The sequence below is a fragment of the Peromyscus californicus genome, unplaced genomic scaffold (assembly GCF_007827085.1).
Source record: "Peromyscus californicus insignis strain IS unplaced genomic scaffold, ASM782708v3 Scaffold_10__1_contigs__length_136768540, whole genome shotgun sequence".
In the NCBI taxonomy this organism is placed as follows: Eukaryota; Metazoa; Chordata; class Mammalia; order Rodentia; family Cricetidae; genus Peromyscus; species Peromyscus californicus.
In genome coordinates, this window is record NW_026294391.1 from 29130303 (window position 1) to 29147458 (window position 17156).

The following is a 17156-nucleotide window of genomic DNA, read 5'->3' on the forward strand; positions in this document are numbered from 1 at the left end:
TCAATGGCTTATCTTTAACCAGAATTCTCTTCTGCTGCCATATAAATAGCTAAGAAACTAAAAGTATATGGTGTCTTAGTCATTGTGAATTCTTAAAAACATGTTTTATTATTGAATATCACTGCATAGAAATTCCTAAAACACAAATATACAATAGTGAATAATTATCAGTGAGTTGTTAATTAAGCCAGCAATTAAGGAACAGAAATGACATCTCCAAAAGACCATTTTGGTATGTGTCTCTTCTCCATTTTACTGTTCCCCAGAGGTAATTAGTATCCTGATTTTTGTAACAAACATAACCACGTATATGCACACCTACTTAATGTGGTTTATAGTTTAGTTTTTCTGTTTTAAAATTGTACATAAAAGAACAAATGATGTGTTGTTTTTATTATTTTTCTGTTGTATAACAAGTTGCCTCAAGCTTACCTCTAGAAATGACCCATATTAGCTCACAGTTCTGTGGGGCAGAAATGTACCCTGACTTGTTTGAATTTTCTGTTCAGGACATTAGGAGGCTGGTACTACTCCTCTTATATATTTTTCTTTTTGTAAATAAGTTCTCTCTATGTAGTCCCAGACTGGACTCAGGCTCAATTCTCCTGCCTCACCCTCCCCAAATGCTGGGGTTCCAGGTATGTTCATATTCTACCATGTCTTTTTTTTTTGTTGCAAAAGTAAATTGTAACTTTGATTTCCAAGGTCCAACTTTGCCTTTTTTTAAACCCTTTTAAATGTGTTTCCTATTTCAGGAATTTCTGATATGAATGTTTTGTCTATATTTATCATACGTATTCATTTTAACCTTGAGATTTGTGCTTAGTTCATTTATTGTAAGTTTTTGCATTTTTTTGCTGTATGTGTATCAGATTCTCAGTTTCCTCTCTTTAAAAAAGAAAAAAAAACCGAACACTTGTTTTGTGTAGGTGTAGGTGTGTGTCACAGGTGGAGGTCAGAGGACAAGGCAATCTGCAAAAACTGGTTCTCTCCTTCTTCCACCATGTGGGTCCCGGGATTGAACTCAGGTTGTCAGGCTTGGGGGCAGGTGTCTTGACCTGCTGAGCCATCTCATTCTCTGGCTTCTGACCCTTTCGTTTTCTAAGTGTCAATTTAGCTTCTTCCCATAATTTTGGTTTTGCAATTTTTAAGTGTTATGACTTCTTGTTTGACTCACTAATGGGAGTTTTGAGGAATGTTTTAATTTCTAAACATATTAGTATTTCCTAATTCTTTCTTTCTTTATTTTAGCTCTGAAGGGAGAATATCCTCTGATTTCAGCCCTCATAATTTGGATTGAATTACATTGTAGCCTAGCATGCTATCAGTTTTATAAATGTGTATGTGCTGGAGAATTAGGGAAAAAAGTATTGTGTAATTAAATTTGGTGTTTTTAGAAGCCATTCATGATCTTCTGAATGCTGACACTATGCTTTTTTATTGAGTTCTTTTTGGGTTATTCCAGTTTTGTCTCTCACCCTTTGGACCATCTAGTTCTCAAACTGCAAACTGCTTGCCCTTTTTTTCTTTTATTTTTCTACTTTAATCCTGCAGTTATTTCGTGGCTATTCTTGATCATTTGAACATGAATAATCCAGATCCTTGTGAGTCACTTTCTGTTTTAGTTGGTTTTTGTGGGCTTTGTAGCATGAATCTTAACTGGTCTTATCAATAAAATCAAACCTGGAGCAGGTATTGGGGTGAACACTGGAAGATCAGAGAAGCAGAACAAGCCACAGCTACCTCACCTTGCCAATTCCTCAGCTGATCCTGTTTCCTCGGACTGGAAGCCTCTGTGCCCTCACCCGAATGGGTCTCAGCTGAATTGCCTCTCGAAAGCCTGAATGCTTAACCAGCCAAAAAATTCTAGTTCCTGGTCTTCACGCCTTATATACATTTCTGCTTTCTGCCATCACTCCCTGGGATTAAAGGCTCACTTTCTGGGATTAAAGGCATGAGTCACCATGCCTGGCTATTTCCAGTATGGCCTTGAACTCACAGAGATCTATGCCTCCAGAAGGCTAGGATTAAAGGTGTGAGTGCCACCATTTTCTAGCCTCTGTATCTAGTGGCTGTTCTATTCTCTGACCCCAGATAAATTTATTAGGGTGCACAATATTTTGGGGAACACAATACCACCACAGGGCTTCACCTTGGATTTCTGGCCATCTTTGTTTCTGTTCTGTACACTGTAAATGAGAAGTGATGTGACACTATTATGAGGTCTACATTGGTACTGTCTTCCCCCAGAAAAAAATTCCCCCTTTTACTTTACCTAAGACAAGTAGTGACACCATCAATCTGAATGTGGAACCATCTTAGTCCAGGGTATATTTAGAGGCTTTATATAGATCACTGGGATGGTATAAGGCCACAGTTCTGGTCCAAGGACTGATGTATTGCTGGTTTCCTTTGTCCTGAGACTGTAGCTAGCTCTTTTGGGCTTCAGTTTCAGATGAATGGTGATGTGCCAAGCTTTGTCCTTTTGAAATACCCTTGTCTTTGATTTTCATGCCCCTCTATCTGTAAGGATTTCATAAGCAGCCTGTTTTTCTTTCATTTTTTTTCCTGTATCTTCAAATTCCAAAAGGGATCAAAACAGTTGAGTGGTTTGGGCTGCCTCTCCAGGTTCTATTCTTTTGCCTTGAGTCGAGCCAGATACTTCTTTATAATCTTGTTACCTATTAGAGCTTTCAAGTTCTTTTTTTTAAAGTATTTTCCCCAGCATTTGTATTTGTCCTCAAAGACACATTTCATCCAAGTTATATAATTTGCTGTTAACAGAAGATAAAGTGTCTTCATTTTCATACCATTTTTTCTTTCAAGATTAATCAGTGTTACTCAGTTAAATTTGGCATTTTTTTTTTGTCTCTATGAGTACTGGTAGTTAAAACACAGATTTTTTTTTTTTGGTTTTTTGAGACAGGGTTTCTCTGTGTAGTTTTGGAGCCTTTCTTGGAACTCACTTTGTAACCCAGGCTGGCCTCGAACTCACAGAGATCTGCCTGCCTCTGCCTCCCCAATTGCTGAGATCAGAGGTGTGTGCCACCACTGCCCAGCTTAAAACACAGGTTTTGACACCTATGTTATATATCCATTGGCATATTTAAATTGGGATTGTCAGTTTCCTTCCTTTGGATTGCCACAGGGACTAGGCACTAACAAACCTTTCCTGTGTTTACTGCTGCTGTCCTACCTGCTTTGGGTGTTGGGTCTTCCTAGTGGAGATCATTTCATTTTACCTCAGTGCCTTTGAAATGAACTACACCATAATTGTCCAAAAGATGTTTAGATGTTTCCTGGTTCCTTCAAACCAGCCTTCGAAAGTGAAGACTAACTCTCAGAAACACCCTGAGCATCTTTTATCTGGGCATGATTGTTGTGCATTTCCATGTGGCTGGTTTCTTATCGTTGCAATCTCAAACGTCACATTTTTAGAAAAGCTCTCCCTGTTTGAGCAGTCAGTTCAATTTTCTTCCTTTGCTACTTCTATCATTATCTGATGATAATCTTGGAGTTTTCCTCCCTTTCTACAATGAAAAGTTGGGGGGGGGGAGAAGGGTCTAGCTTATTTTATTCACTACAGCCTTGTGTGTCTTTGCAATCAATCAGTTAATGACTATTGTGTCTGTCTGTATGATGTGTATATGTGTGTTTACTATGCTGACTTGAGAGTAGAGGTCAGAGGTCTGGTCTTTCTTTCACCATAGGCTCCAGGGATCGGAGCTCAGGTTGTGAAGCTTGTGTGGCAAGTACTTTCCCTCTCACCTTCCCTTGTGGCTCTTGTTTACCCATTCTCTGGAACATGGGAGATGTCTGGAAATGCATTGTTAAATGAACTAATAGATTTTGTTTTCAAACTGTAACACTGAGCCGGGGGGTGGTGGCGCACGCCTTTAATCCCAGCACTTGGGAGGCAGAGGCAGGCGGATCTCTGTGAGTTCGAGGCCAGCCTGGACTACAGAGTGAGTTCCAGGAAAGGCGCAAAGCTACACAGAGAAACCCTGTCTTGAAAAACCAAAAAAAAAAAAAAAAAACAAACAAACAAACAAAAAAAAAACCCCAAAAAACTGTAACACTGTAAGACAGATATCTCAACACATGCCTGTAATCCCAGCACTTGAGAAACTGAGGAAGGAGGATTGCCATGAGTTTGAGTCTAGCCTAGGCTATAGATTTTGTGTCCCCCCCCCCCATTTCAAAACAACAGCAACAAATGATTGTAACATAATTTTTTACTGAATATTATAGCAAACCCTTAAAGCGGTGGTTCTCAACCTGTGGGTTGCAACCCCTTTGGCAAACCTCTATCTCCAAAAATACATCAGAGTTCACAACAGTAGCAAAATTGCTGTAACAATGAAAATAATTCTATGGTTGGGAGTCACCACAACACAAAAACCTGTATCAAAGGGCCACAGCCGTAGAAAGGTTGAGAACCGCTGACTTAAAGAGTTGTGTTTAGATGGAAGAAACATCTTTTAGTTTTCTGAAGGAATTATAGTGAAAGGTGGTCAGTGTGGTTGGAGCCAAACAACCCCATTTGGGAACTAGTGGATGTTTTCAGAGTACAGGTGGTCAAGGTGTGTGGACTTCATCTTTTCCTTTTAATGATGTGGGAAGTCATTCTAAAGTTTGGTGTGAGAAGTAACATGATCTGACTTAACTGTAGAAAGTTACCAAGTCCTATTAGGATTGGAAGAAGTTGCAAGGATATTGTATTATTGTTGATAGTACTTATTCTTTGTGTTCACATCTGCTCCACTGTCTTAATTGGCCAATCTGGTTCCAAGAGCACCTTCTTAATTTCTATAGCTCTGTTAGAACTCTCAGTATGTTCTGCAGAGTATTCAGTCAGACCCTCCTGCCGAGGCCTGACTTCCGTTCTTTTATTCTTTTCTCCTTATGAAAAGAAAGGATCGCTTCTACCTGTCACTCTGCTCTTGTATGTAGACTTTGAAATCAGCTTGCTTGACTTTATGAATTAACATGAAATGAATTGGCGTTTTTGTAGCATTGAACCATGTGAGCCTTACAATTTGAATAATTTTTATTTATTTGGATTTTCTTTAATGCCTTTGAATAAAATTTTATACCTTTGCATTAGAGATCTTAAATATCTTTTGTCATGTAAACTCCTAAATTTTTCTTTTTGTTCTTATAAATGTGATCTATTATAGAACAGGCTTTTTTTTATGGATGTTTACAACTATAATTGGTATTTATATGTGAAGCCTATGTTCAGTTCAGCTACCTTGTTAGGCACTTACACTTCTAACAGTTTGCCAGTTATTATCATATCCATTTTCTCTCCCTTCCTTCCCTCCCCCTCCCATTCCTTCCTATCCTACTACAAACAGTAATTCTTTTAAAAGGAAGAAATAAGTATCAACAAAGAAATTTCCTTTGACGCCTAGGAATCTGTAGACTTTTGAAAAATACGTGTTCCATGTAGGGTAGATAAGTAGACAGGACTCACTCTTTTAGACATGATGGTGAGAATGTAAACTGGGGCAATGTAAACTAACTCCCCCCTCCCCTCCCCTCCCTTCTGTTCCCTCCTCTCCCCTCCCCTTCTCTCCCCTCCCCATCTTCTCTCTCCCTTCCTCTGCCTTTCCATTTCCCCCATTTCTCTTTTTTCACTTTTTATTTATTATTTCTGTGTATGCATGCACGTGTGGTCAGAGGACATCCCTCGGTAGTTGATTCTTTGTTTTCATCATGTAATCTGAGGGGTTGACCTCAAGTTGCAAAGTTAAAAGTCCTTTTTCTTATCTGAGCTATCCTCAGCCCCTCTTGTTTGTTGTCCAGGCTGGCCTCCTGCTACTACCTTCTTTCTGAATGCTGGGATCATAGGTGTGCATCACCATTTCTGACTTCCTTTCAATTGATAGATAATATCTGTAGTTCTCTCTTTTGAATCCCCTACATTTATCAATTTATGTGTGTGCATGTACCCTCTACTTTGCTGGGAGGCCTAGACCTAACAAGATGTTTTAATAATGTTTAAAGAATAAGTATGAAAAGGTAGAGTTCATTGTTATATTTTTCATATATATTTTTAAAGATTTTCTTTTTAATTGTTTTCATTGTGCATGTGAGTGCAGTACCCCAGAAGGCCAGAAGAGGGTGGTGGATCCCTTGCAGCTGGAGTTGGAAGCACTTGTGGGCAGCATATGTAGGTGCTGGGAACCAAACTTGGATCCTTTGCAAGAACAAAGTTGTCTGAACCACTGAGCCATCTCTCCAGCCCCAGTGTATTTAATTAACACAAAATGAAAACTATGCCTGATAATTCACATTTAAGACCATTGGTTACAGGGTTGTTTGTTTGTTTGTTTGTGTTTGTTTCTCTCTCTCTCTTTTTTGAGACCACATTTCACTGTGTAGACCTGACTGGCCTTGAACACACAGAGATCCTCTTGCCTCTGACTTTGCCTCCCAAGTGTTGGGATTAAAGGAGTATTTCACTATGCCTAGCTGTTGCAGGTTCTGTATGGTCACATATCTCTATCAGGATAAGAACATTTAAAAATCATTTAATTGTGGATATTCTAATTCTTTGGAAGTCCTTTATATTTTCATAAATATAGTTTATAAATATAGTTTATTTTTTTACCATCATATTTGAGAGAATACTTCCGGTCTACATATTATATGGAGTACTCTTATTTTATTTTAAAGTTTGAGATTCTACAGGCAACAAAAAATGTTTTGTTTAGATTTCTTTCTTTTATAACTTTTTTTAAAACTCAGTTTGTAGAAGCAGGGCAAGTTATTTTTTTTAAATAAAAGAACTAGAAAAAACAAAGAAAAAGGCTAGAGCATTGTGTTCTCTAACCTCAGTATTGTCAAACTCAGTACTGTCTAATCCGTAAACATTTCAGTTTTGTCTGTTTCGTTTTGATCTTGAACTCAATTTGACCGAGGCTAGGTATGAACTCCCAGTCCTCCTGCTTTGGCATCCTAAGTGCCAAAATGACAATCATATACCACCACATCTGGATAGATTTAGGCTTTACATTTCTGGTAGAATTGCCACAGAAGTTGTGATGTGATGTGTTCTATTGGGAGACCTATGATGTTGGTTTCTTCCATTACTTACCATACTGACTTTGAGTACTTATTATGGTTGTACCTGGCAGGATTCTTCACTATTTTAATATTACACTTTGTCTTTTTGTGAGTATTAGGTTCCTTGTGGGTAGATGGTTTGAGACAAGATATATTGCTTTTCTTGTAACTTTCAACTATAAGTTTTAGCACATTACCAAAGTGATTGCCAAATGGAGACTTTGTAATTCCATTACTACCTTTATAATTTGTTATAAAATTTCATAAAAAGCTTTGCCTGCCTTTATTTATAGACAAATATTTTTATTTCAGTCTATAGATTATAATTTATGAATGTCTTCATTATTTTTTTTTACTGGTAAGATAGTACCCTTATGGCCAGTATGAGTCAGTTTAGCTTGGCTCCTAGTCCATTTGCTATGCCCCCATTGTCCTTGGAGCAGTTCCTTAATTTCTGGCTCTGTACTTCTTCTGCACTAGTCTTCAATTAGTCACTGCTCCAAAGAACCAGAAGTCCTTTCAGTAGAGTATGCACTGTGCTCAGAGCTGTTGGTGTGCCATGATTTGTAGGCTCCCTCAGGGCACAGAGCTAGGGAACATGTGTATGCGAGGACATAAACATTTACATCATTTTTTTACCCTTTCACAATTGCATTTCCCTTTTGTGAAAGTAAGAAATGAAAGTCTCAGTCCAGCATGGGGAAGGAAGGTAGGTCTCATAAGGCCCCCACCCTTAGCAGAGGACTTGTTGGCAGTTGATAGACACTGTCGGTTTTCTTCAGGGATGTGGCCCCGGGTAGGGTGTCTATGTTCCAGTGGATGGCGCCCTACACCCATGCACATACTGGCTACACTAACTGGACTCTGCATGTTAGTTAAAAAAAAAAAAAGGGACGTGAGGTTGGGAAGTCGTGGTGGGTATCCAGAAGGAGTTCAAGGTTCAGGTCTAGGGAAGCAAGGTTTTTGTTTTGTGTGTGTGTGTGTGTGTGTGTGTGTGTGTGTGTGTGTGTGTGTGTGTGATGTATTAATGTATGAAATTACCAAAGAATAAAAATAATTAAAAACAGAAACAGCGGTAGCATTAGTCTTTATATACTTACCTGTTCAGTTCTAGAATATAGATAGAGAAGTTTCTTGTCAACTAGGTGTGATGGCACACACCTTTAGTCTGAGCACTCCAGCAAACAGGTGTCAGAGGCACATGAATCTCTGAGTTCCAGCCAGTGTCTCTCTACATAGTGAGACACTGTTTTTTTTTTTTTATGTTCTATCACTTAAAGAAAACATTTAAGATCTAAGTGGTTGAGTACAATGTTTTCATTTTTAGGTTGAGGATTTTAGGTAAAGTACCATTTTCAAAAGTTAAATGGTCCCCCCTTAATTGTGGTCATGGTATTAATTTTAAATTATGAGAGGTTCATTTCATTTGAGATTCTTTCTCCATACTTTTTTTTTACAGCATATGGAACATTAACATGGATTTAAAAATATTTTTAAAAGGATAATTAACATGGATTTAAAAATATTTTAAAAAGGCTATAATAGGTTGAGTATTGTAACATGATATACTAACACTGTTTCATTGTGTTTGTTCTTTCAGGACCTCACCATTGAACAAATGTATGGAAGTTCCTTGCCAAGCATTCTTCATTGGGACATTTTTTTCCTGCTTACCGAATAACTTTTTCAAAAGTTCCTTTTTTGGTGCCATGTTCTGTGGCTTACATCAAAAGAGGAGTTTGTCTTCATGAAGATTCCTAACATTGGTAATGTGATGAATAAATTTGAGATCCTTGGGGTTGTAGGTGAAGGTAAGTTAGAATTCCACCTTTGAACTTTGGAGCATTATGTCATTTTATCCATCACCAAAAACTTTATTCGGATTCTCTTAATTTAGCGTATCAATTCAGATGTGCACCTAAGGGTACAGTAGTAAAAATAGAACTGCTCTTCCACTATCTGGTTCTTATTCTCCAAGTAAAAGCCAATAACACTTAAAAACCCGTTGAAGTTTAATAGATATTTTTTTTGAGACCAAGTCTCTCTGCAGCTCTGGTGTCCTGTAGCCCAGGCTGATTTCAACTCACAGAGATCCGCCTGTCTCTGCCTCCCGAGTGCTGGGATTAAAGGTGTGCGCCACCACCACCACCGGGCCATCAGGGATATTTTAAAATTGTCCTGATTTGATTCTTTTCACTAGCATAGTTTCCGTAGTCTATGTATTTTTGTTATATTTACATTTTAGATCATTTAAACTTATTTTAAGTAACTTACATTTTATTTGTATGTGCTAACTTTGGTTTACTATATGGTAAACAAACAGATAAATAACTTCCATTTCTTTGAGAATGACAGGCCATAGTTTTCAAGCTTTCAGGTGTACAGTTTGGTTATATTTTTTAACATCAAGTATGCATGTTAGAGTTTGAATGCTATTAATTTTTCTTCCTTGTAGTGCATAACATGATGCTTTTATGACCAGAGATACTATTGATTTGATAAAGTATAATTCATTTTTCAAAAATAGAATCCTAGAAAAAGATAATTACCCTGATTTTCTTGCTTAGTCATTTTGACCCTTAGAGATAACTTTACAGAAATTTATAAAAATTATTTTAATAGAATATCAGTGAAAATGTGGTTTCTTAACATTTATAAAAATATTAAAAAATTTTGTATTTTACATTTTTAAAATAAAATGTGAATTTCAAAAATTTTAAAAATTTACAGAGCTCTTCAAGATTTTAATATTAGGTTGCCAAATCCCTCTCCAATAATAGAAACAATAAGAGTCTGATTATTAATAAGGTGCTTGTTTCAAGGTCTAAAGTTCAAACCACACCAAAAAAAAATGGTCCTTCTTCCTTCGCTAGTCACCTCCTTTTCTTCTCTTCGTTGATATTATGTAATGAAAATTCTTTCTTAATGCTTACCTGTTTTATAAAATTCGTCAGCAAGATGGCTCAGCCAATAAAGGTGCTTGCTGCCCATCCTGAGAACTCACGTTCTGTCCCAGGACCCACAGGTGAAAGGAGAAAACCGACTCCACAGAGTTGTCCTCTCAGCTCTACGTGCACTGTGGCATTCGTGCTTTTTCCAGTTTTAGTTTTCAAAGCTATTGCAGTTAAAGACTAATGCAGTCAAGGGAGAAGGGCATGTAAAGTGTAACAAGGTTGGAATGTTCCAAAGTTTGGCTCTGACTGTCTAGATTATAACCTTCTTTTCCTAAGTGTCTATTCATGATAGTCTTCTTAGGTATTGGTTCAGATTAGCCAAAATCGCAAGGCTGTTTGTTTAAGTTATAGTCAAACATTGTTGTTTTCTTTGTAAACCGACTCAGTGAATTTTGGAGTAGGAAGTGCTTCTGTCAGGCATACATTTCTATAGCCTAGATGATGCATTTTCACCTCATAGAAAAGTTTATGTGGATTGGCTGTTTCTTGGTGATTGTGGAGCTAGTTTGGATGGTTCTAATTGCTGTTTCCATCTTAACTATGATTCTAAAATTCATGCCTCTCCACCAAAGTGAAGGAGCCACTTGACGGTATCCTACACTCTTAGAGACGTATTTCCCAGTTTCGTCCCACTCAAGTCCACCCCCTTCTCATAGTTGCATTCCAGATTTACCTCTTTGGTAACAAAAATGTTTGTGATGTTTCTTCAGAGCTCCATCATCATGTATGTTATGTCTTGATTCTTTTTTTGTTTTGTTTTGTTTTGTTTGAGACAGGGTTTCTCTGTCTATAGTAGCCCTGGCTGTCCTGGAACTTACTCTGTAGATCAAGCTGACACTGAATTCACAGAGATCCACCTGCCTCTGCCTCCCCAGTGCTGGGATTAGAGGCGTGGGCCACCACCACCTAGCTGTCTTGATTCTTTTAATTAGATTTTTTACATTGTAATTTTAACCTCAGTTTTCTAGGTACTTTCCTGCCAAGGTACTGTTTCTTTGTTCTGCTTCTAGCCAAGTGAGTTTACTACCTACATAATAGGATGGCTAACTCAAGAGATAGGAAGAGATCATATCAGAATAAACCAAAAAAAGTGGGAGTTCTCGGGGTCTATGTCCATAAACTGAGCTTTTATGGTTAGAAGGGTAGAAACTTTTACTATTTAATGGGATGACTGAGACTGGTAGTTTTGGGGTGTGTGTGTGTGTATGTGTGGTACTGGACATAGGACCCAGGACCTCATGCATGGAAGGCAAGCACTCTACCACTGAACCTCACCCCTAGCTCCAACCTATAATATTCTGCCTCTTTGGAAATCTATTACAGTATTCTAAGCATTACGTGACTCCTAGGATAGATCTTATTTGGGTAGGCCCTGCGTTTGACCTTACTCTTGGGAAATTATTAGATTTTAAGTTTTAAGTTCCCTAGAACTTATTGAGTTGATTTTTATGTGCTTAAAAAGTCCTTTTTTTAGGTACCAAGCCATGTGGCTAAACATAGATAGGAATTATGGCTTAAGTGTAAGAACCAGTTAGTAATAAGCCTGAGCTACCAGCTGAGCATTTATAATTTTAAAAAAAGTCCTTTTTTTGAAATGTTATCTTGTTGTGTACCCCTGGTTGGCTTGGTACTCACTGTGTAGTCCAGGTTGGCCTCACACTGATGACAGCCATCTTGCCTCAGCCTCCCAAGTGCAGTGACTGCAGTGTGCACCACTATGCCCAGTTCACACAGCCTCACAACCCTATAATCTATTTATTTATTTATTTATTTTACCCCTTCTTACCTAAAATAACAAATGTGTGTAGTGAAGATTTCTTTTTAAAAAGAAACATTTCAAAATACTTATTGGAAGCAATGACTTGTCTATATTCTTGGTGTATAAAAAAAATACTAACAGATTCATGCTCTATTTGTGTGTGTCTCTGATTTTATCATTCTAGAATATTGTCTTAGGTGTTGTTATTCTAACATATACTCATAAGCAATATAAATATAGAACTATGCTTTGTATGCATGTCTCTGATTGCTTACTTCTTTTTAATTATAGGAGCCTATGGAGTTGTACTTAAATGCAGACACAAGGCAAGTACATGAATTTTACAAGGAAAAATATGTATATGTATTATTTCAGCTGTTTTGAAACTAACGCAATGTTCTTTATATGTGAGCATGTAATTAAAATTGTCTGGTTTAGTGGTGACTCTTAATGAAATAGAATTGATATGTGAACCCAGAGAAAAGGCAACTTTTGGGATAAACATGGTCATGGTTAATGATCATTAGCTTTTTTTCAGCTACATACTATTTTTGTAAGCCAATCTATGTGTGAAAAGTTATATAATGGGAAGAAGAGGTTTGATGGAAAGAAGGAAGCAAGATAGTGCTATATTAAATTTATATTCAGTTACTTAGGAGCGAGGAGGAGTCTTGTTGTGAGATTTTCATGCAGACCCAGTTGACTACTTGATGGATTCCCATCTGAGATTTGAAAGGTAGTGAGTGGGTAGATGTTTGGCGATGTACTGGGATTTGGGATAATAGTATATTGTTGTGAGTACTGGCTATGGTTGATCACTCTCAAAATCAATCTTATTATAGGTTTTTGACTGCAGCAACCATAAATTATTCATAAAGTCACTTGAAGTTTCATAGCTGTTGCTTAGTGAATGCATCTCACTCAGAGACTAAATTTAAGATGGCAAGTGTTGAAATTGCAACAGTTTTAAAGACATGGTTAAATATTTTTCCATTTGAATGTATCTACTCAAAGTATTGGTATTTGGCCTCATGTTGTTTTAATTTTAAGATCAAGGCTTTAATATTTTGTGATTTTTTTTTAGTGATACAGTTTGGGTCTGAAATGAGTTCAACTATTGGACTCAAACATTTAATCATTTGAATCTATCATCCATAAATAATAATATATATCTGTAAATAATGAAAGCTTTTATGTTGGCTTTTTCTTATAAATATTTGCAGCCTTTTGATTTTAGAGTCCATGACAGTATGGTTTTGTGGTTTGCATCACGGATCGATTTTGATACAATGACTTCTCAATTCTTGAATTTGGATGTTTGTATTACTTTTATGTTGAACAGTTATCTGTAGCTCTTTGTCAGTAGCTAATCCTCAAAAGTGGAATGCTACTGGCTCTTGATTAAGGATGATTAAGAATTGAAAATAAATGCAATCAAAATAAATTTAGTACCTTGAATGTCTCGTTAAGAAGTATTACTGTAGTTTGAAATTAAATAAATGGAAAGTTCCCTAATGAAATGCTCTTCTTTTAATGAGTATCCTTGAGTTATAATATATTTCTAAAGCTTAAAAAACCAGAATTCTTGGGGGGGGGGGGTGTTATTACTTGTGAGAAACAGGGTGTTAGATTCCAATTTAAATTTGACTCTTGTGAACGTAATACTTTTCTGCTATGGCTCTATTTTGTGCAGCATTGTAAATGAAGTTTCAGTTCTTATTTGTGGGTTTTACTTTTTTATTATTGTTTTTTGAGACATGGTCTCCAAAATCCCAGGCTGTCCTCAAACTCACTGTGTAGGCTGGAATGGATGACATTGAACTTCTAATCTCTTGCCTCTACCACTAGAGTTCTAGGATTAACAGTTGTTTGCCACTGCAGCCAGGTTATGCAGTGTTGGGGATTTGAACCCAGGGCTCCTGTGAATATGAGACAAGTACTCTATGAAGTGAGCTACATCTGTACTCAGTCCTAGTGGTGGGTTTTGAACCATAAGGAATTAGGAGATACGAACATGTCTAGCATGCATATACATACATATGTATTATTTGCTTTTCTAGTATGTTAAATATATATTTAAGTACTATAAATGTTTTCTGCTAGTCTTTTTTATTTATTGACCTTTAGCCTTTTCTTTGTCTTTTGATTTTTTTTTCTGGTGGGGGGAGTGGTTTGAGAGAAGGTCTCACGTAGTCCAAACTGTCATCAAACTTCCTATGTAGGTTGGAACTCCTTGTCTTCCTTAACTGAGGTTAGAAAGTATGCACCATCACACCCAGCAGGATGCAATTTCATTTGCAGAAGACTAAAAATAGATAGTTTTTAAAGTAACTATTTTCATATAGACCGTAAGGGCAAGAAAACTATGGTATATTCATCCTTGTAATTCAAAATGCTGTACATATAGTTACTAGGAATCAGAGTTTACATTCAAAATCGGGTTTCCCAAAAGCAGAGGATGCCCTCTCCCATCCACTTTCCTTCAGGCCCATCTTGCTGGTACTATGTATTATCAAAATCAAATATATGAGCCGTGTGGCAGTGGTGGTACATGCCTTTAATCCCAGCACTCGGGAGGCAGAGCCAGGCGGATCTCTGTGAGTTCGAGGCCAGCCTGGGCTACCAAGTGAGTTCCAGGACAGGCTCTAAAGCTACACAGAGAAACCCTGTCTTGAAAAACAAAAAAACAAAACAAACAAACAAACAAAAACCCCCAAAACAAGTATATGTAAAGACAATAGTCTAACAAACAAGTAAATGGAAAGCTGAAAACAAAATACTGCAGCTGGAGGTGCAGCTCATTTGATAGAGTGCTTACCTGGTTCAATCCACAGGATAACATAAAACAGGCATGGTGGCACACACCTGTAGTCCTGGCACTTGGGAGATGGAGGTAGGAAGGTAAGGGATTCCAGGTTCAAACCAGATAGCCTGGACTTGCATCTAAAATTTATCTTTTCCTGCTTTTCACTAAATGAAAGACTCAGATCAGCATTCAAAGTATTGTTGTTTGTCCCTTTCATGCATCTAAAAAGATTATCACAGGATGGAAAATTTAAAGCATAAATTAGTGCCTAACTCAGAATAATCTGAAACTCTTTTTAGCATCGGCAGCTGTTTAGTCGCTTGACTTGTTAGAGTATATCCTTTTCCCAGCTAAAATCAGACCTTCAAATCTATGCTCCGTTATATAAAAATAGAGAATCTGATGCGCCTCATAGGATTTATGCTGTAGAATCAAATGAACAGATTACTATGGAGTTCATGTTATAGTTAAATTATATGTGATCCTCCTTATTGTGTTCATTATATGAAAAATAATTGCATTAATATATTTGCATATCTAACATTTTGGTGAGATGCTTAAAAATTTATGCATTACATCTATATGATTTTTTTATACAGTAAGCTTGTTTCTTAATCAGCTATTGTTAGGTATGGATATATATATATATATATATTATAATAACCATCATAATAATGTTATATATAATTAAATAATTCATAATGCATTGTACATCTAAGCAAGTATGAAAATCATTTTAGACCTGTATACTGATAAGAGGTTTAGAGGTCAAATATTGCTTGTCTTTCTGAACATAATATGGTAGGCTATTCTAGCCCAAAGGCTATAATTTTTTTTTCTTCAACTATTTCTTTTTGAGATTATAATTACATCATTTCTCACCTTTTCTTTCCTCCCTTCAAGCCCTCCCGTATACCCTTCCTCCTTCTCTTTCAAATTTATGGTCTCATTTTTCCTTAATTGTTTTTACATACATGTGTGTGCATGCATATATATATATATGCATATATAAATATACATATAAGTGCAACCTCCTTAGTCTGTATAATATTTATTGTATGTATGTTTTCAGGGCTAACCATTTAGTACCGAATAACCAATTGGTGTGCTCTTCTCTAGACTCCAGCACCTAAGGCTCTTATAGGTGACTTATAGGAGACTATACTTGCTTGCTTGCTTGATTGATTGTGGTGTGGTACAACAGGGTATACATGTGGAAGTCAGAGGACAATTTTCAGGAGTGGGTTTTCTCTTTCCACCACATGGGTTCTGGGGATTAAACTCAGGTTTGGTGGCAAGTACTTTTACATACTGTGCTATCTCACACTCTGAAGATTCTGCTCAATTAAAAATATATAGCTTGTGCTTTTTTGATAGCTTCTGTTTATTGTTATGTATACACATTTGCATGTATCCGAAAAGGTCTTAGCAATGACTAAGCTTCTGTTTATAATGCCTTATGACTACTTATATTCGTAAGATACACTGTTTTTAACTTTTACCCTACACAGATACCCTCACTGCTTTTGATGATGAACTGTTACATGAACTGTGAGTGGAACAAACTCTTTCCTTCCTCAAGTTGCTTTTGGCCATGAAAGCCATAGTAACCCTCACTAAGTCACTAGTAACAAATACCTTTATTTCTCTGGACTGGGGAGACATTCTTGGTTGTTTATTACTCAGTTGTTCGTTTATCTTTTGTTATAAGGCTTCATTGTTAGTTTTTTAAATTTGTTTTTTTGTTTGTTTGTTTTTTTGGGGAGAGGAGGTCTCCTCATAATGTAATCCAGGCTTTCCTGAAACTCACTGTGAACCTTAGGCTAGCCTTGGTTCTCCTGCCTTAGCTACCTGAGTGCTGGGGATATAGGCTGGAGCCGTCTTGCCTGACCAGACTTCATTGTTAACGGTATACTTTTTCTTTTTCTTTTGAGATAGTGTCTTCCACTGTAGCCTAGGATGCCCTGGAATTCATTGTGTAGCTTAAGTAGGCCTCAAAGATGTAGCAATCCTTCTACTTTATCCAAGAGCTAGGATTCAGGCATGAGCTATCACACCTTACAGGAGCATATATAGTGATTCCTTTTGCTTTTCTCCTAAACAAAACAAGAATTTCTGGCCTTTTTAAACATCAAATTGTATTAAGGCAATATTGAGGAAAAGCCAATAACCAATCTCCAATTTAACAGTTTCTTTATAGTTTGGGGGCATATATTTACTTTGGGCAAATGGCTGCCACCTGAAACCATGCAGTATTTTCTACTAAAACTAAACTTGCTTTTTAAAACCACGTTAAAAAAGCAAATCTTTCTCATTACTATTTAGTTTTAGGCTTCATATGTGAATTACAATTTTAAAACAAAGATCAAAGAGATGAGTCAGGTAGAAGAGAAGTTTGTTATATCATTTTCTCCATCATTGCTTTCCTCTTTATTTAAATAATATCAAAGTTCTTACTTCTTGTGAGTAAAATTTTTATTAATTAAAATCACAACGAAACTTAGGGTTGTAATAAAGATTGTGAAAAGCTGGAAATACCTTTGTATTTTTCATCATAATTAAT

At 36.8% G+C, this 17156-nt stretch overlaps 1 protein-coding gene across 4 annotated transcripts in view; it reads left to right on the forward strand.

Annotated features, from left to right (window-relative positions):
- Window positions 1-17156, forward strand: part of LOC128100409 (cyclin-dependent kinase-like 5) — a 182611-nt gene that overhangs the window by 56189 nt on the left and 109266 nt on the right. For all 4 annotated transcript variants that reach the window (XM_052722580.1, XM_052722824.1, XM_052722651.1 and 1 more), the window contains 2 exons: window positions 8675-8885; window positions 12079-12113. In XM_052722580.1, the coding sequence (XP_052578540.1) occupies window positions 8822-8885; window positions 12079-12113 (99 nt within the window). In that variant the 5' untranslated portion in view covers window positions 8675-8821. The remainder of the gene's footprint in view (window positions 1-8674; window positions 8886-12078; window positions 12114-17156) is intronic.